General features: G+C 38.5%; 1 protein-coding gene across 1 annotated transcript in view; it reads left to right on the top strand.

Moving 5' to 3' along the window:
- igf2bp1 (insulin-like growth factor 2 mRNA binding protein 1) overlaps nt 1-20,190 on the top strand; it is an 83,548-nt gene that overhangs the window by 54,464 nt on the left and 8,894 nt on the right. Inside the window, exons 4-14 of the mRNA XM_074654953.1 lie at nt 6,444-6,495; nt 8,194-8,257; nt 11,209-11,499; nt 14,799-14,933; nt 15,072-15,194; nt 15,333-15,468; nt 15,572-15,694; nt 17,132-17,248; nt 18,637-18,711; nt 18,810-18,941; nt 19,028-19,141. Coding sequence (XP_074511054.1) covers nt 6,444-6,495; nt 8,194-8,257; nt 11,209-11,499; nt 14,799-14,933; nt 15,072-15,194; nt 15,333-15,468; nt 15,572-15,694; nt 17,132-17,248; nt 18,637-18,711; nt 18,810-18,941; nt 19,028-19,141 — 1,362 coding nt within the window. The remainder of the gene's footprint in view (nt 1-6,443; nt 6,496-8,193; nt 8,258-11,208; nt 11,500-14,798; nt 14,934-15,071; nt 15,195-15,332; nt 15,469-15,571; nt 15,695-17,131; nt 17,249-18,636; nt 18,712-18,809; nt 18,942-19,027; nt 19,142-20,190) is intronic.

Genomic DNA, 20,190 nt, shown 5'->3' with positions numbered 1-20,190 from the left:
TGAATAGAAAAAAAAGCTGCGCAGCATTCAAATGTTGATTTATAAATCAGATATCAACATTATGAATGGGCCTACCCTATACCCTACCCTATACAGCCCTACAAGGTGGTCAAGAACTAAACTGCTTTGTGCACCCGATGAACTGACTTCAGATGTTCAAGTGAAGTTTGTGAAGTGGAGGGAGAAGAATGAAGGAAGCACATTGCAGCATCAGTATTGGAATGATAATCCTGGCGGTCATGCACACCGGCACTGGGCGGCGTGGCTCAGATAGCTAGCTGTGGGGGGGTATTTGCCTTTACCTCAGTGGGCTGACGGTGAATCATGGGGGAACCACAAATGTAGGCGAGGATCTATTTGATGGCTTTGTGTGGAGATGGAGTTTTTGGAGGAAGCTGCAGGTTGATTGTAAAGGGAGCCCAGTGATTAGAATCCAACATGAACTAATAGTCATGTATTGATCAGCTGTTTCCAGCTCTAACCTATTGATTGTTGGTAATTGCTGCAGTTATATTGTCACTTCAGTTGGATGTGTAATACCAGTAACATTTAACGACCAGGAGAAGCTGATTGGCTAGCCACAGTCTGTTGCAGGCTCCTGATCATTCATCACAGAACTACTGCACCAGATAGATAGAATAATAAGAATAAATAAGAATAAAACATTAAACTAAAGGGATATGAACAACACCAACATCTGAGCTTTGTGCACACAGTGCAGTCCTACACAGCAGCGCTGTGCACAGATATGGAAGTAAAGACGGCGTAAGGATTTGACTCTCATAAGCAACTGAATAACTAATAGTGACATTTAAATCCTGAATTTATTGCACTGAAATATTTTACTATGAAAAGTGTGTCTCTTTAAGAGTAAAAAAACCCTGAACTAATGGATATCACCATGAAACCTCCCCACCAGTTGATTATTTACATTAAGACAGTTACTTTTTGTATTACAAGTTTTCTGAAATTGAATGTTTAAATATGCAAATGAGGCATTATCTTATTAAATATGTGGTGAAACATTTCCAGAACAGAAATCTGAACATTGGACGAAGTCAGGTTCAACATTCTTATTTCATTTAGTTGACCTATTAGAGTCAAAAGTTTTTACTGAGGTGATTTGGGATATCTCTTTGTATCACTCCACAACAGCCATAAAAAAATCATTTTGGCCATGATTTTAGGGATAAAATGTTGTATAAATCAGATTATGAATGATATATGAATCTATAAAACCTTCAGAATATAGAGAGGAATGGAACTGGAAGGTTTGGTGGATGTGAGTGATACTGAAGTGGAGATTTCTGGTTCAGAGTCTGAAAAAAAACTCAATTTGAGAAAACAGCCTTTAAAGATCCGGATTTCAATATTCCATACATTTTGCAAGAAACTGCAGGTTTAACGAATAGATATCACCATGAAACTTCCCCAGTTGATTACTCACATTAAGGCAATTCTTTTTTGTATTACAAGTAGGGCTGTCAATTGATTAAAATATTTAATCACGATAAATCTCATGATTGTCCATAGTTAATAGCAATTAATCACAAATCAATAGCCCATTTTTTATCTGTTCTAGATGTACATTATAGGGAGATTTGTAAAATATTTAACACTCTTATCAACATAGGAGTGGACAAATATTCTGCTTTATGCAAATGTATGTATATATTTATTAGGGCTGTCAAAGTTAACGCAATAATAATGTGTTAACTCCAATTCGTTTTAATGCCACTAATTTCTTTAACGCATTAACGCAATTTGTGATTTTTAGGTTGTAGCGGGCTCATCATCATTGATTTCCAATAATAAATATATACATACATTTACATAAAGCAGCATATTTGCCCACTCCCATGTTGATAAGAGGATTAAATACTGGACAAATCTCCCGTTAAGGTACATTTAGAACAGATACAAAATTTGATATTAATTTGTGATTAATCACGATTAACTATGGACAATCATGTGATTAATCGTGATGACATTTTAATCGATTTACAGCCTTTCAATTTATTATTGTAAATCCATTAACGACAGAACACATGACAGATTTTGTCCAGAAACCCTCACAGGTACTGCATTTAGCATAAAACAATACGCTCCAATCATAACATGGCAAACTGCAGCCCAACTGTGTCAGTGTGCTGACTTGACTATGACTTGCCCCAAACTGCATGTGATTATCATAAAGTGGGCATGTCTGTAAAGGGGAGACTCGTGGGTACCCATAGAACCCATTTACATTCACTGATCTGGAGGTCAGAGGTCAAGGGACCCCTTTGAAAATGGATGTGACGCCAACATTTAGCCTAGGTTTGGAGCGTTATTTAACCTCCTTCTTGACCAGCTAGTATGACATGGTTGGTACTGATGGATTCATCAGGATTTATAGTTTCATATGATACCAGTATCTTCACTCTAGCTTTAAATCTGAGCCGCTACAACCTAAAAATTGCAAGTTGCGTTAATCCGTTAAAGAAATTAGTGGAATTAAAACAAATTTGTAGGAGAAATCTACAGATGTAGAAAACTGTAATAAAATAAACCCCTGAATGAGTATTGTGGATGTTTTGTAGTCTGAAAGAAGACATGTTATGGAAGCAAAATAGCCCAATATCTCTAAATTGAGCAGTTTATGAAAAACATTGTTTTTACCTGAATTAACTCCAAACTAAAAGTCATAGATTTTTCCTTGAATAAAGTGAAAGACACGTTTAGAGCAGCCCATCTCTCTGTCTCCCTCCCCTAACCCTCCCACTGTCTCTCTGCTCATCTACTCACTTTAATCTGTCCATTCCTCTAACAAACATTGAATTCAGAAGACGGGAATGTGGGAGGATCAATAAGCTCCATACGTGTGTGTGTGTGTGTGTGTGTGTGTGTGTGTGTGTGTGTGTGTGTGTGTGTGTGTGTGTGTGTGTGTGTGTGTGTGTGTGCGTGTGCATGTGTGTGTGTGCACCTTATTGTTTTAGTGAGGGTGTGGCACTCTGCCTGCCTGTGTGTGTGTGTGTGATATGTGAATACAGTATGTGCCAGATCTCCTCCCTCTCTTCCTCCCTCTCTCCGCTGCTCTCGTCCTGCCGTGTGCGTCCACACGAGGGCGATGTCTCCCCGCTAAACCGCCTGAAACATGTCCTCTCATGTCCTCTCCATTTCCTCTCCATGCTTCTGATGCTTCTGAATTTCTTCTCCATGCTTCTGATGCTTCTGATGCTTCTGATGCTTCTGATGCTTTGTGAGGGTCAGAGGTGGTCACAGCACCATAAACCAGTAATCAGGAGAGACACAAGCGTTGACACTGAGGGGGGACATAGGAAACATTCTTTACTTCAAAATAAAAGCACGGTAGATTAAGATAAGATAAGATATTCCTTTATTAGTCCCACAGTGGGGACATTTGCAGTATACAGCAGCAAAGGGGATAGTACAGAAACAAGAAGCAGCAGTAAAAACAAGAATCAAGATACAACACAGTAAAAAAAAAGCAAAACAAAAGTGAAACAAAATATGAACAATTTAAATAAAAGGGAATATAAAAATAGAAACAATATAAACAAGGGGATATTAAAAATAGGAACAATATATACAGTATTGACAATAAACAGACTATTAACACAATTGCACAGGTGGAAAATTGATACTGCACAGTGAGAATGAAATTCCACCTGAAAGTATTGCACAGTATGAAGTACACCTGAGTAGTATTAATATTTCCTGTGTACAGTATAGTGCAGTTCTTGTCAGTTTGTGGTGTGTATGTGGTCTACTGGGAGCAGTGCTGCTTGTGGAATTAAATAAAGCCAGCAAAAGCTGGAATATAATAATAATAAAAAAGTGTCACAGTAATGTAATTGTTAATATTCAAATAGTGTCAGTTTCATATGTTAAATGCTGCTGGAGATATTAAGGATTCACACAAATAAAATTAACTTTGATTAGTCATTTTAATTTATTTATTTGCACACACATAAAACTGCACAAAATTTTGTTAGCTGGTCAAATGATAAAAATGGTGTGTTACTGTCATATTCACAATGTCTTCAAAAACTAAAGGACCACCCCCCCCCCCAACCCCAGGAGAAAAAAAAATAACAAAAAAGGAAGAAAGAACTAAACTAACAAAACAACAAAAGTTTAACAACAACAAGAAGCACACAAAATGAGCTGAAAAACAAACCAAACAGTGGAAAACAATCCATATATATATATATATATATATATATATATATATGTACAAAAAACAGTACAGAGAAAAAGAAAATATATCTAAACATATCAAAAGATAATTAGACATAATGAATTGAATTCTAGAAATTAAAATCACATGTACATAAAGCTTTTTAAAGAATGAACAACACGGCAGATGCAGGTTAAATCCTCATCTCTGATTGGCTGTCCCTTCTCTGAGCATTCATGTGATCACTCTAAATGTTCTTCTTACACTTCAGTGTAAGTCTGTCGAAGTAAAAGTAACACTCGGTGGAGACCTTTCCCTCCTTCAGAGCTTCTTGAGGTGTAATTCTCAGGTTTGATGACCCCTCTGTCAGGGGTCCGGGGCACCCTGTCATGAGTCGGTAAAATAATGAACTATAAATAGTGTATAAGTACATATCTACAGATGGGGACCATTTGCACCAATAAAAGCAGCATATTGTGTCCACCCCCCCCCTACCCCCCCCCGTTAGCTTTGGGCCAAAAGAAACTCTGATATGATTGTTACACATAGCAATAAGTTCATTACTTTAAAGCTGAAGCACTTTCTAGGGATGCACCAATACCGGATCAGATATCTGACTCAGATAGCTAGATGAAATATCGGTGATAATGGAGCCCATCTAATCACTTTAATTCTGTTTCTATACTATATACATCATAAATTAAGATTTGAATTCCTGTTTCAGTTTTGATCAATTCGTTGCTGCATTGCATGGTTTTTGATGTTGTTCCTGTGGCCTTCTTGTTGCTGGTCCTGATCCCAGTCAGCCTTTGAGTACTCTTTGTCATGTTTTTGGTGTGTCTGTCTTTTGTCTCTGCTCTACTGCTTCATCTACTGTCAATACGGATGCCATCCTCGATTTCTGCTGCAAAACAAATCTACCTACGGGTACAAATAAAGTCACCTTAGCCTGAACCTGAACCTGAACCTGAACCTGAACCTGAACCTGAACCTGAACCTGAACCTGAACCTGAACCTGCATTACAACGCTTTAACTGTAATTCTGTTAATTTAAAGATTTCAGGTGTACTCTGAAGGAGACATTTATTCAACCTTTATTTTAACAGGGGACATATTGAGACCAAGGTCTCTACTTCTGTATGGAAAGACAAATCAATCAATCAATCAATCAATCAATCAATCAATCAATCAATCAATCAATCAATCCAACTTTATTTATATAGCAACTTTCAAACAAGTCAAACTGCTGGACAGATGATTGACAAAAGTAGAATGTAGAATGTTAAAAATGGATTTAGAGACTAATGCACACCAAAACAACCAAGATAAAAGTTCATTGAATAAGGAAACAATAAGAGATGGGTATTTAAGATAATAAACGATAAATAAAATGCAAGGACTAAAAATAACAATAAAAATAAATAAATAAAGATTACGAAACTACACAAAATAAGCAGATTGTATTAATATAATGACATATAAATAAAATAAAATAGAATAAAAGAGATAATAATGATCAGCAAAAAAATGTTGATTTAACAAAATAGAGTAAAATAAACACTAAAACGATGATAAATAAAATAAGTATTAAAAATAAAAAACATGAAATTATAAAACACTACATAAACGCCAGACTAAATAGATGGGTTTTTAGTTTATGTTTAATCTCAGCTCCTCTGGAAGGTTGTTCCAGCGGCTCAAAGCAGCATCACCACATGTTTTTTAAAAAGTGAAGTTTGAATGACTGTGTTTATTTCAATTATTTTATATTATGGTCAAAGTGACCCATATAAATATAACACAAATCATGTTTACTGGAAATGACTGAAAACTAAATCCCATAATCATAAATACACATTAATATGGATAAAAGTGCATTTAGGATAAAATCTGTATTGAAGATAGTATGTGTTTTCATTTTTACACAATATGCAAATGAACTGTAACTTTCCTAAAATAGTAATAATAATAATAATCTGTTTTTCTCTACAGATGACATTTATTACATAACTACTAATGTTTAGAGAAGAGAAAGTGCACATGTTGTGATGGTTTAGGTTTATTCAGTAGGTGGTCCTGTGGGTTAAACATGTTGGTAGGATGACGGTTAATGAGCTCCTGTCCTGCAGGTGCTTGGCTTGTATTAATCCAGTTGGATGCTTTAGAAGATGATGAGCTATGATACCATCTTTGTGTTGGTGTCTCCAGACCTCCGACAGTCTGACCGTGTCCCTTCACTAACGCTTTATTCTGTCTTCAGGTGCTGGATGGTCTGCTGGCTCAGTGTGGAACCGTAGAGAACTGTGAACAAGGTGAGACTGCTGAGCTTCACTCTCACTTCACTTCAGGTCTGCTCTTTGCTCTGGCTCTGCCATATATATATATATATATATATATACACAAGCCCAATGTTACATCACAAGTCACTAATTCCAGAGCAGGAAGAGAAGAAGCCAGTAAAGACTGAAAGCTGTCCCATTGGTGCCATATTGTGGTTATATGTGGTTCTCTGCTAAAATAGTCAATTAATCAGAATCCAGTTTATTGCCAAGCAGGTTTTCACATGCAAGGAATTCACTTTTGTTTATTGCTGCATAAGATAAACATAGTATGATAAATTAGAATATAAAAAATAAAAGCAAGTATTGCAAAAATCAAGAAACACAAATATAGAATAGAAGAAAAATACCAAAATAATATGAAAAAAAGTATAAAAATATGCACAAGAAACATTAATATAGAATAGAAACATAATTATATAAAAGAAGAAAAATACAATAATAAAATTAAATAATACTATAAAAAATATGCTCAAGAAACATTAATATAGAATAGAAGAAAATACAAAAATAATAAGAAAGAAATACTATCAAAATATGCACAAGAAACATTAATGTAGAATAGAAACATTATTATAGAATAGAAGAAAAATACTCTAAAAATATGCACAAGAAAAATTAATATAGAATAGAAACATAGAATAGAAGAAAATACAAAAATAATAAGAAAAAAATACTCTAAAAATATGCACAAGAATCATTAATATAGAATAGAAACATTATTATAGAATAGAAGAAAATACAAAAATAATAAGAAAGAAATACTCTAAAAATATGCACAAGAAACATTAATATATAATAGAAAGATTATTATAGAATAGAAGAAAAATACTCAAAAAATATGCACAAAAAACATTAATATAGAATAGAAGAAAAATACAAAAATAATATGAAAAAAAACAAAGATTGTTCATTGTGCCACGCCACACCCCTCCAAAAAAGTTCTTTCAAATCCATCGCAGACTTTTGGAGTAATCATCCAAACGGACAAACCAACAAACCAACGCCGGTGAAAACATAACCTCCTTGCTAGGCCTTCAGCCATAGCGGAGATCAATATGCACAAGAAACATTAATATAGAATAGAAACATTATTATAGGATTGAAGAAAAATACAAAAATAATATGAAAAAAAGATCAGTTTTAAATTCTAATGCTAAATGAAACTTTTCATGCCTCTTTTTTATTGAAAGTATTTCATTATTATTTTATTATATTGACTGGTTTACATCCTGTCAAAAGGCCAAGAATTAGAAGGGATTGCTCAGCTCTAAAACGATTGGCTGAACACATGTAGTTGAACAGGAAGAAGTCCTCAAAGAAGGATTAGAGAGAATTTGTACAAAGTCTTAACAAATTGGAAAATGCTTTAAACAGTTTTCAAGGTATATGGAATACGCTTGAATTTGAATATACTCCTTCAATCACTCAAATTCAGTAAACTTTATTTGTCGCAATTATGCATTTAACAATTTGGATGTGATGATAAAGGCTTCCAGAGCACTCTTCCATACTGTTCAAACCCTGTGTGTAAGATTACCAATAACACCCCACACATGGAAACTAATGCCACATTTTTACTGCTCTGATGAGTCCGATGCATCAGCTCAAATTCTTACCATTAATAACCCAAAACATGCTGTCTGTCTGTCTGTCTTCTCTTTGTCTCAGTGAACACAGACAGTGAGACTGCAGTGGTTAATGTCACGTATGCATCCCGGGAACATGCCAGGCAGTAAGTTCCTTTATATATATATCCTTAAATACACTCTCTGTCTCTGTCTTTTACTCTCTATGTACAGTATATATCCTTAAATACACTCTCTGTCTCTGTCTTATACTCTCTATATACAGTATATATCCTTAAATACTCTCTGTCTCTGTCTTATACTCTCTATATACAGTATATATCCTTAAATACTCTCAGTCTCTGTCTTTTACTCTCTATATACAGTATATATCCTTAAATACTCTCAGTCTCTGTCTTTTACTCTCTATATACAGTATATATCCTTTAATACACTCTGTCTCTGTCTTTTACTCTCTATGTACAGTATATATCCTTAAATACTCTCAGTCTCTGTCTTTTACTCTCTATATACAGTATATATCCTTAAATACTCTCAGTCTCTGTCTTTTACTCTCTATGTACAGTATATATCCTTAAATACACTCTCTGTCTCTGTCTTTTACTCTCTATATACAGTATATATCCTTAAATACTCTCAGTCTCTGTCTTTTACTCTCTATATACAGTATATATCCTTTAATACACTCTGTCTCTGTCTTTTACTCTCTATGTACAGTATATATCCTTAAATACTCTCAGTCTCTGTCTTTTACTCTCTATATACAGTATATATCCTTAAATACTCTCAGTCTCTGTCTTTTACTCTCTATGTACAGTATATATCCTTTAATACACTCTGTCTCTGTCTTTTACTCTCTATGTACAGTATATATCCTTAAATACTCTCAGTCTCTGTCTTTTACTCTCTATATACAGTATATATCCTTAAATACTCTCAGTCTCTGTCTTTTACTCTCTATATACAGTATATATCCTTAAATACTCTCAGTCTCTGTCTTTTACTCTCTATGTACAGTATATATCCTTAAATACACTCTCTGTCTCTGTCTTATACTCTCTATATACAGTATATATCCTTAAATACTCTCTGTCTCTGTCTTATACTCTATATACAGTATATATCCTTTAATACACTCTGTCTCTGTCTTTTACTCTATATACAGTATATATCCTTAAATACTCTCAGTCTCTGTCTTTTACTCTCTATATACAGTATATATCCTTAAATACTCTCAGTCTCTGTCTTTTACTCTCTATATACAGTATATATCCTTAAATACTCTCAGTCTCTGTCTTTTACTCTCTATGTACAGTATATATCCTTAAATACACTCTCTGTCTCTGTCTTATACTCTCTATATACAGTATATATCCTTAAATACTCTCTGTCTCTGTCTTATACTCTCTATATACAGTATATATCCTTTAATACACTCTGTCTCTGTCTTTTACTCTATATACAGTATATATCCTTAAATACTCTCAGTCTCTGTCTTTTACTCTCTATATACAGTATATATCCTTAAATACTCTCAGTCTCTGTCTTTTACTCTCTATATACAGTATATATCCTTAAATACTCTCAGTCTCTGTCTTATACTCTCTATATACAGTATATATCCTTAAATACTCTCTGTCTCTGTCTTATACTCTCTATATACAGTATATATCCTTTAATACACTCTGTCTCTGTCTTCTACTCTCTATATACAGTATATATCCTTTAATACTCTCAGTCTCTGTCTTTTACTCTCTATATACAGTATATATCCTTTAATACACTCTCTGTCTCTGTCTTCTACTCTCTATATACAGTATATATCCTTAAATACACTCTCTGTCTCTGTCTTATACTCTCCTCTCTCTGAAACATCCCATAGTTTTATCCGGTGCTGTTTAGGATTCTGCATGGTGCTTTTTAAAAACGGTGTCCTTTTTTATATATGACCGAATACTGCAGTGTCTCATATGTGTATTTGGGACTGTTAAATCCTAGCTGTGTTGTTGTGCCAGTGTGCACCTTATTGATATGTGTGCACACACTCTAAAGAACCCTTTGGAAAAGATAGAATCAAACAACCACAGTTCCAGTTTCAAACTCCTAATGTATTTAACAGGATTGAGTTGTATTTTCTACGCTCCACTTCTGACATCTAGTGGTCATTTAAAGGAACTACAACTTTACTACCACACTATAATACTATACATATATATATATATAATCATTATAACAAACAAGTCATTTGTGTGTTAATAATAATTAGGGCTGTCAAAGTTAACACCATAATAACACGTTAACGCAAACTCGTTTTAACGCCACTAATTTATTTAACACATTAACACAACTTGTGATTGTCAGGTTGTAGCGGCTCAGTTTTAAAGCTAGAGTGAAGATACTGGTATCATATGAGACTATAAAACCTGATGAATCCATCGGTACCAACCATGTCAGACTAGCTGGTCATGAAGGAGGTTAAATAACGCTCCAAACTTGCACTAAATTTTTACAAGGAAAAACTGTTATGTCCATTTTCAAAGGGGTCCCTTGACCTCTGACCTCCAGATGTGTGAATGTAAATGGGTTCTATGGGTACCCACGAATCTCCCCTTTACGCAGTTTGGGGCAAGTCCTAGTCAAGTCAGCACACTGACACACCGACAGCTGTTGTTGCCTGTTGGGCTGCAGTTTACATACATTTGCATAAAGCAGCATATTTGTCCACTCCCATGTTGATAAGGGTATTAAATAATTTACAAATCTCCCTTTATGGTTGAACAAATAAAAAATGTGTGATTAACCGCAACTAAATATCGAATGACAGCCCTAATACAAATATTACTGTTCAGATATGTAAAGAGGATAATTTAGATAATTAATTGTAAAAAGTCCAGCAGTGTCACTTATGACTCATATCCTCATTTCACCTCCATTTGATCTGTTTATTCTTTCTGTTATTACCATTGCTACTTCTGTTCGTTTGATGATAATAATAACCATAACTGTAAACATGTCTCTGCTTATAAAAGAACAAAAAAGACAGAAATAGAAACATTCTAATATTCTAATCCCTGCTGTGCTCATGTGTCCCTCTCAGAGCCATCCAGAAGCTGAATGGATACCAGTTTGAGAACAACGCCCTGCGCGTCTCCTACATCCCCGACGAGAACTCCGAGCTGGAGGGAGGCCATCGGGGGCCCGACAACGGCCGGCGCGGCTACGGGTCCCGAGGCGGGCCTCGCGGCGGGTCCCCGAGCTCTGGGATGCCCTCCAAACCTCCGCACGCCGACATCCCTCTGAGGCTGCTGGTGCCCACGCAGTACGTCGGAGCCATCATCGGCAAGGAGGGAGCCACCATCCGCAACATCACCAAACAGACGCAGAGCAAGTGAGTAGCTGCTTCTTCCGTGTGCACGTGTGGTGAAGTCCACTGTGTGTTCCTGTTGTAGAGAAATAATGCGTCAATTGCCTCAGCTGCAAGGAATCCTGTTGAAAACGGACAACAGAGGAAAGTCTGTCGTCCTTTGTGTTCTGTAAAGCCACCCAGAAGTAACAACATGAACATATCAGTCAAATACTATAGCTCTGCTATCATTTGAAATAAATGAATAAGATATAAGAGCTTATGTTAGAGTTTGTTTGGTCTGCTCTCACTGAGGAACCTTCAGCCATGCTCACTTTCTGTATGAGGAGCTGTATGTTTGATTTAATGCTTCAGACAGAAACATCAATGTTACCAAACAGCGTAACAATGTGAGGACGGTGGTTTCTGCAGAGACGCCACGTGTTCTCTGCTGCATCCTGCACAGTGACTTGATGAATACAGCAGACCTGAGGCCTGTACTACGAAGCAGGATTTGTGGTTAGCGAGGTAACTTCAGGGTTAACCCTTCAGAGTTTTCTGTCCTACAAAGGTGGATCACTTCTTACCGGGGTAGATCGCCATGGTAACTGCTGCTGAACAGCTAACCTGCTCCGCTCCGGATCTGGAACATAACCTGCTCCGGGTCATTTTCCAGATGAGAGATCAACTCGTATAAAAGCACCGCCTACTGACCAATCAGAGCTCGGTGCGCGGATCATATGATAATATTACACACATATGAAGAATTTTTATTCATAATCCAGACTAAAAACAACACAGTTTAAACTGACAGATGCAGGAAGGACTGCTGGATTTATGCTGTGGGTGTTAACCACTTTGAATTATGTTTTTATATTTATTTTTGTACTTTCTCGTTGGTCCGTTTCACACCGCTGGAGACGGGGACACAGCGGAAAGAAGGCTGAAATAGTCATACACGCCACAAACTTGTTAAAGGGCATAATGTAGTTCAATCCATTTATCCATTACACTTCTTAGAGCTATTTATATCTAGATGACTATATCTGACTTTTGAGTGTTCCGTAAAATTAATAAGTGTGTTAATTTACGCATTCACACATCGGGAGTTTTTTCTCTCTCTGAGTTACTTTTAGTCTGATTAAGTGTTTAACTTCTTCGTATTTGTCTAATATAGTTTACTCTTCCTTTGTAAAATGTGCCGCTCTGCCTGCCTGTCTGCTGTCTGTGATTGGTCAGTAGACTTGTCCATGTCTGTGATTGGTCAGTAGACTTGTCCATGTCTGTGATTGGTCAGTAGACTTGTCCATGTCTGTGATTGGTCTGTAGACTTGTCCATGTCTGTGATTGGTCAGTAGACTTGTCCATGTCTGTGATTGGTCAGTGGACTTGTCCTTGTCTGTGATTGGTCAGATGCTACAAACACCGCTCGTTCATGTGAACGCGCTCGTAGCCAGACTGAGAAACTCTGGGTTGATTTACCGAGTTGATAACCAGCGTCGTAGGACCGTTTAGTGTGATCTTGTTTGTTAGGGTTAGTGAAGCCAGATAAGGAGAAGATACTCTGGGTATGTTGAACTCTCTTCGTAGTACAGGCCTCAGATACAGTAAGGAGAAGATACTCTGGGTATGTTGAACCCTCTTCGTAGTACAGGCCTCAGATAAGGAGAAGATACTCTGGGTATGTTGAACTCTCTTCGTAGTACAGGCCTCAGATAAGGAGAAGATACTCTGGGTATGTTGAACCCTCTTTGTAGTACAGGCCTCAGATAAGGAGAAGATACTCTGGGTAAGTTGAACTCTCTTCGTAGTACAGGCCTCAGATAAGGAGAAGATACTCTGGGTATGTTGAACCCTCTTCGTAGTACAGGCCTCAGATAAGGAGAAGATACTCTGGGTATGTTGAACCCTCTTCGTAGTACAGGCCTCAGATAAGGAGAAGATACTCTGGGTATGTTGAACCCTCTTCGTAGTACAGGCCTCAGATAAGGAGAAGATACTCTGGGTAAGTTGAACTCTCTTCGTAGTACAGGCCTCAGATAAGGAGAAGATACTCTGGGTATATTGAACCCTCTTCGTAGTACAGGCCTCAGATAAGGAGAAGATACTCTGGGTATGTTGAACCCTCTTCGTAGTACAGGCCTCAGATAAGGAGAAGATACTCTGGGTATGTTGAACCCTCTTCGTAGTACAGGCCTCAGATAAGGAGAAGATACTCTGGGTATGTTGAACTCTCTTCGTAGTACATGCCTCAGATAAGGAGAAGATACTCTGGGTATGTTGAACCCTCTTCGTAGTACAGGCCTCTGGTCTCTGAAAAGAACATCAACAAGGAAAAAATAGAACAACTTGTGTCCTAAATGGACTCTGAAGGCGAGGCACCCCATCAGGGAAAAAAGATAGTTTTTTCATGCACTGATCAATTGTGATCATCTTTCAGACTAGAACACATCCAAAATACACATTGAGGTGTTTATTTTACCACTTATAGATAGATTTCTCCTAAGTTCACCCAAAGTTAGCATCAGATAAGGCCTCATTTGCATATTTAACATAACATTGTAAATCATAACTTGTAATACAAAAATAATTGTCTTAATGTAAGTAATGGACAGGGGAAGTTTCACAACGATATCTATTAGTTAATTTTAATTTTGTATTTATTAATTTTTTTTCATTCACCAAAATGTATGGAATTTTACAATTCATATCGTTTCCTCAAAATGATTTTTTTATCACTCTGAATCTCCTCTTCAGTATCACTCACATCCACCAAACCTTCCACTTTCATTCCTCTCTATATTCTGAAGGTTTGTATTGAGCGGTTTGCTCATATTTCATTCATAGTCTGATTTATACAACATTTAATCCCTAAAAACATGGCCAGAATGTTGTCGTTTTTTTATGGCGGTTGCCAGTATTTTCTGATTTAATGATACAAAGAGATATCCGAAATTCCCTCAGTAAAAACCTTTGACATCATTATTGACTTAATTTGTCAACAATGAAATAAGAATTATCTAATGTTCAGATTTCTGTTCTGTATGTATCACCACATATTTAACAAGATAATGGCTCATTTGCATATTTGAACATACAATTTTAGAAAACTTGCAATATTAAAACATAATTTGAAGTGTCATGTTGATATCTATTAGTTAATTTTTGACCCTCTTCCCCTGCAGTGTCTTGTTCTTTGCATTCATAACTGATGGTTCTGGTGACTTGTTCTGCAGATGAATGTGATGAATACTATAGTGAAGTGTTAGACTGTGTTCTGGACACAGGAGGTACTGAACCTGGTGGCTTAATGAAGTCATTCTGATCTTCTTCCGTTCCTGCAGGATTGACGTGCACCGCAAAGAGAACGCCGGCGCTGCCGAGAAGCCCATCAGCATCCACTCGACCCCCGAGGGCTGCTCGGCCGCCTGCCGCATGATCCTGGACATCATGCAGCAGGAGGCTAAAGACACCAAGACGTACGTGTTAAACAGCAGTCCAGCATGTTCTAGTGTTCAACACAGTGTCTCTTCTCTATCCAGCTGTGAGATGGATGGCTAGAGAGATTAAATAGATGAACACGTTCCTCCCTAATGACCGCTGGTTTCTGTTTGCAGTGCTGATGAGGTTCCTCTCAAGATTCTGGCTCACAACAACTTTGTGGGACGCCTGATCGGGAAGGAGGGACGCAACCTGAAAAAAGTTGAACAGGACACAGACACCAAGATCACCATCTCCCCGTAAGACTCTCTCACACATGCTGAGTTTCAAAGACCTATTTTAATATATACAATACACACATAACACACAGTCAAAGAGGCTTTACAGCAGCTGATGACTTTAAGATAAACTGAGCGGCTCCCCTGTGATGTGTGCAGTCTTCAGGACCTGACTCTGTACAATCCAGAGAGAACCATCACAGTCAAAGGCTGCATTGAAGCATGCTGTAACGCCGAGGTGGAGGTCATGAAGAAGGTCAGAGAGGCCTACGAGAACGACATCGCCGCTATGAATGTGAGTCTGCACGCACATTTCATTATGATATATTTCTTCCTAATAAAGACACACACCTGTAAACCTCCAGGTGGTTTCTAAGCTGCAGTCTTCTTCTCTCCAGCAACAGACCCACCTGATCCCTGGGCTCAACCTGGGGGCTCTGGGCCTCTTCCCCTCCTCCTCCAATATGCCCCCACCCCCACAAGGAAACGCGTCCGGTAGCGCCCCCTACGGCTGCTTCGGGGTAAGAACACCTGCTCTGTAAATCCCTTGAGAGACGTCAGCGTACACCACCTTCTTTAATGCATTGCTGTTGTCCCCTGAAACCTCATTAGTCCACGTTAGCTGATGTGTGTTGTGTTGTACTTCATTTGAAGGTGTGGTGGTTCTGTGGAACAAATGTATGGAAGAGTATTAGTGCCCAGGCATAAGCAAAAAAATGAGAGGAGGGAGATTGTTTTTGAATTTTGCATTTCGAGAACGCTAGGCTAACGCTAGGCTAATGCTAGTCTAACGCTAGTCTAACGCTGGTAGTTTGACAGCTGTTGTTGTCTGTTGGGCTGCAGTTTGCCATGTTATGATTGGAGCATATTGTTTTATGCTAAATGCAGTACCTGTGAGGGTTTCTGGACAATATCTGTCATTGTTTTGTGTTCATTGATTTCCAATAATAAATATATACATACATTTACATAAAGCAGCATATTAGTCCACTCCCATGTTGATAAGAGGATTAAATACTTGACAAATCTCCCTTTAAGGTTCATTTTGAACAGATAAAAAAATTAGTGATCTATTTATATTTATGAGATTAACTCTGGACAAACATGAGAGTAATCGTGATTAAATATTTTAATCAATTGACAACCCTAGTTTCAACATTTCGACTTTATTCTCAAAATGTAAAAAAAATGAGAAAGAGTAAAAAGAGAACTAGAACGAAAAGAAGAGAGAAAAACCTTACTCCATATTCATACACAGAGATATACACACATGTAGAAACACAAATATTTATATGTGCATATATACATTCAAGCATTCTTCCAGATACACCCACAGACTGTATATAAATGAAGCAATAAAGTAGTTAACCATGCTTACTAGAGATAAGCAGACAGGTGGACTGGAGAGAGAGAAGGAAATCTCTCTCAGTTCTTGATAATACGGATTGTTAAGTATTTTTTTAAGATCCCATCCAAACGCGTTTTAAGATAAAAATAAAGAGAAAATACTCTAAATGAAATGACCATTTGTGTTTGTTTCAATTCCCTTTTTAAGATTACATGTACTCCTCCTCCCTCATTGAAAAAACAATCCAGAATCTATGAATATGCAAATACTGTTATTTCAGAAGTTTAACTGGTAGTTAACAGTAGTTTAACAAGATGTCTCAAACTATTCTCAGTGTTTGTGACCTGGAGCTTCCAGGTTTTCACATTATACTTGTATAAGTTGCATACTGGACCATGATTGGCTTCAAACTGTGTGTGATGTCATAGATCCAGGTGTTAATCTGTGATTTAAGGTGAGCACAGTCAGTAGATAGCTCAAACATCACGGTGAAGGAACAAGAAGCTAAACACTGTTGACTGGAGGGGAATACTGACCTCAGTCCCAATAACAATATATATCCCATCCATAATAGATTTATGGAATGATTGTTTGCTTTGTGTGTGTTCAGACTCCAGAGCAGGAGACGGTCCATGTTTACATCCCAGCTCAGGCAGTGGGAGCCATCATAGGGAAGAAAGGACAGCACATCAAACAGCTGAGCCGCTTCGCTGGCGCCTCCATCAAGGTCTGTTCACCTCTATATTTACTATGATGGGATGTCCTGTTGTGTGTGGGGAACCCCGAGGACAGCCGATGACGCGGTCACGTGGGAAACAACGATAGCCAATAGAGAACCAAGCTGACTGAAGAAGGAAGGACGACCACCGCCCTCATGGCTACGGTGACCAGACGTACCAGTTTGTCCGGGACAGTCCTGATTTCAAGCTGACGTGTCCCGAGTCCCGACAAATATCTGTAAAACACTCAAATGTCCCGGTTTTCACCACAATTAAAATAACAATATTATACTAACATAGACGTTTATCATGTTCCACTCATAATTCATTTGTCCGCATGAGATCAGAGAGGCAGTACAGCACACCGCTGCAGTCTCTAGAGAGAGTGATGTTGCACGCTGTTAAGCAACAATTACGCACGCACTCAACAGATCCGCTGGTTACATTTAAATGGACTTGCATTTTATATAGCGCTTTTCTAGTCTTCCGACCACTCAAAGCTCTTTACACTACATGTTAGTATTCACCCATTCACACACACATTCATACACTGATGGCAATGCCTTCTCTCTGATCCCACTCCTTGATCAAATGCACCACAGGTGCACCAAGTTAGCCATCCTGATGAAAACGCCTATGGCGCGTGCATATTAGCGCGTGCACGTGCACAAGCATGAAAGTGCGTTACATTTAAGGGTCCCGGTTTGGGGGTTTGAAAATATGGTCACTCTAGTCATGGCGACGGCGACTAACGCATGAGCTAATGCTAAACGGGAAGCATAGAGTAGTAGTAAGATGGAGCTCAGAGACGGAGGAGCAACTAGTTGATTAGTGTTTATTTAACGTGTCTCCATGACTTCATCCATCGGTAGTTTTCAGTACAAATTAAAAACCAACATGGCTAATTCTTCCTGCCCGTCGTCCTCCATGTTTGTTTAGTCACGTTTGATCGCAAGAGATTTAGTGAGATTTAGTTTTTTTTCGTGGGACTCTTGTTGTCGATGAGTGAATGTGTTAGTGTGTGGTGTTGCTGTTTCTCTCCACACTATAGGAACTAAACTGTTCAATTTAACACAACATGTTATGTGTGAGCTCTCTCACATTTTACACATCTGGTAAGATCTGAAACATCTGTTAGTGTGGGCCAGACTTAAAGAAACACTAGAATAAATCAACAATAAGGCAGTAAAGATGTAAATACAACATTAGGTATCAGGTCTCTAGTAATCAACTAGATGTGGTGTTAAGTTGGCTTAGTTCATCCATAATCATTGATATAGGACTTCTAATTCTTTTATTAGTCTATCATTATTATGGAAAGCACAGTAATATTAAGAAGCCCTGACGTCATTGTGCCTCCCCACTAGTGATGCGTCTGTCCTCTCCTCTCCTCCAGATCGCCCCAGCTGAAGGTCCAGACTCTAAGATGAGGATGGTGGTTGTGACAGGACCCCCCGAGGCTCAGTTCAAGGTAGCCAGCTGATTAATATTCATCCCATTTATGGATGGTATCTCTGTGGGCGTAACAAACTGCTGTTATAATATGACAATATAAAACTCCTCCTGCAGGCCCAGGGCAGAATCTATGGCAAACTGAAGGAGGAGAACTTCTTTGGACCGAAGGAGGAGGTCAAACTGGAGACTCACATCAAGATGGCCGCCGCTGCTGCAGGAAGGGTCATTGGCAAGGGAGGCAAGACGGTAAGCTGCCTGAACCGTACACTACTGAATTCTGCCGTCAGGTTGTTGTTGTTTCCTCTTAAAGTAACCAACACGTGTGTCACCAGGTGAATGAGCTGCAGAACCTGACAGCAGCTGAGGTGGTGGTCCCCAGGGAGCAGACACCTGATGAAAATGATCAGGTCATTGTCAAGATCAACGGACATTTCTACGCCAGCCAGGTACTCCTACTACCCTGTTGCCCTCTTATTTCACCTTCATTTAGCCAGGATGGTCCCTATGACATTTAAAATCTCTTTTCCAAGGGGGTCCTTGGACACATCACTTATGTCCCGTTCAGACTACACGACATCAGCCCGATTATAGCCCGACACAGCCGTCGTAGCCTCACGACGTCCCGACAGAAAGTCTAGCATGTCTGATTTTTTTTGTTTCTTTCCACGACGTGTTGCGTCACGGCCATGAATCTGACCGGCTGAGCACAGACGCACTCAGCTGTAAACAGAAGCACATGGCTACTTATTATGCAGAATGATGTCATCGGACCTTCAACTGCTGCCGGATGTCGCGGTAGGATATTCAATCTAGGCTGTGTTGCAGTAAAAAACACCACCGCCGTTGGGTCTTTGCGCATGGAGCATGCTGTTGCGCGCCCGGGCTTGAGCCCCGGTAAGCCCGACGGCGGTGCTGGGAGAGTGTGTATTGTTGGAACAGGGGGCCGACGTGTAGTCCGTCATGTGTCGCGGCCAAGTCACGACAAAAATGTATGGCTCTCGATCGTCTAATCTGACATAGGGACCATCGTAGCCGTCAAAAATATTGTGTAGTCAGATCCTGGCATTAGTCAACTGAAGGATGTAACTAAAGTTTCATAAATATTTTCACACATATTCATCTCCTATACATCAGACTGGCGTTGCATCATCGCCAAGGCCGCGCCCCCTTCTGGGGTAAAGAATTGCACATATGGAAACGGGAAAATTATGAAAAGCTGTTGTGTAGCGGGTTAACCGAGGCCTTCACACTGAGATCTGAGGTTCACACCATACGTGAATATTCACTGTCAGTGTGCTAAAAGGCTAAATGATGCTGGTGACAGTGACTAGCTCGGCTAGCTAACGTTAGCTCGGGGTGGATGGTGAGTCAAAAAACAGGAGACTGATGTTCGTACCTCGTGTGTCACCACAAGTCAAAGTTGATTTATTTGTCACGTAACTTCTGGAGTTATTTCAACCCAAACCACTGTCTTTTGTTAAGCCTAACTTAGTAT

This window comes from Sebastes fasciatus, chromosome 13 (genome assembly GCF_043250625.1).
Source record: "Sebastes fasciatus isolate fSebFas1 chromosome 13, fSebFas1.pri, whole genome shotgun sequence".
NCBI lineage: Eukaryota > Metazoa > Chordata > Actinopteri > Perciformes > Sebastidae > Sebastes > Sebastes fasciatus.
This window is presented reverse-complemented; position numbering and strand designations above follow the sequence as displayed.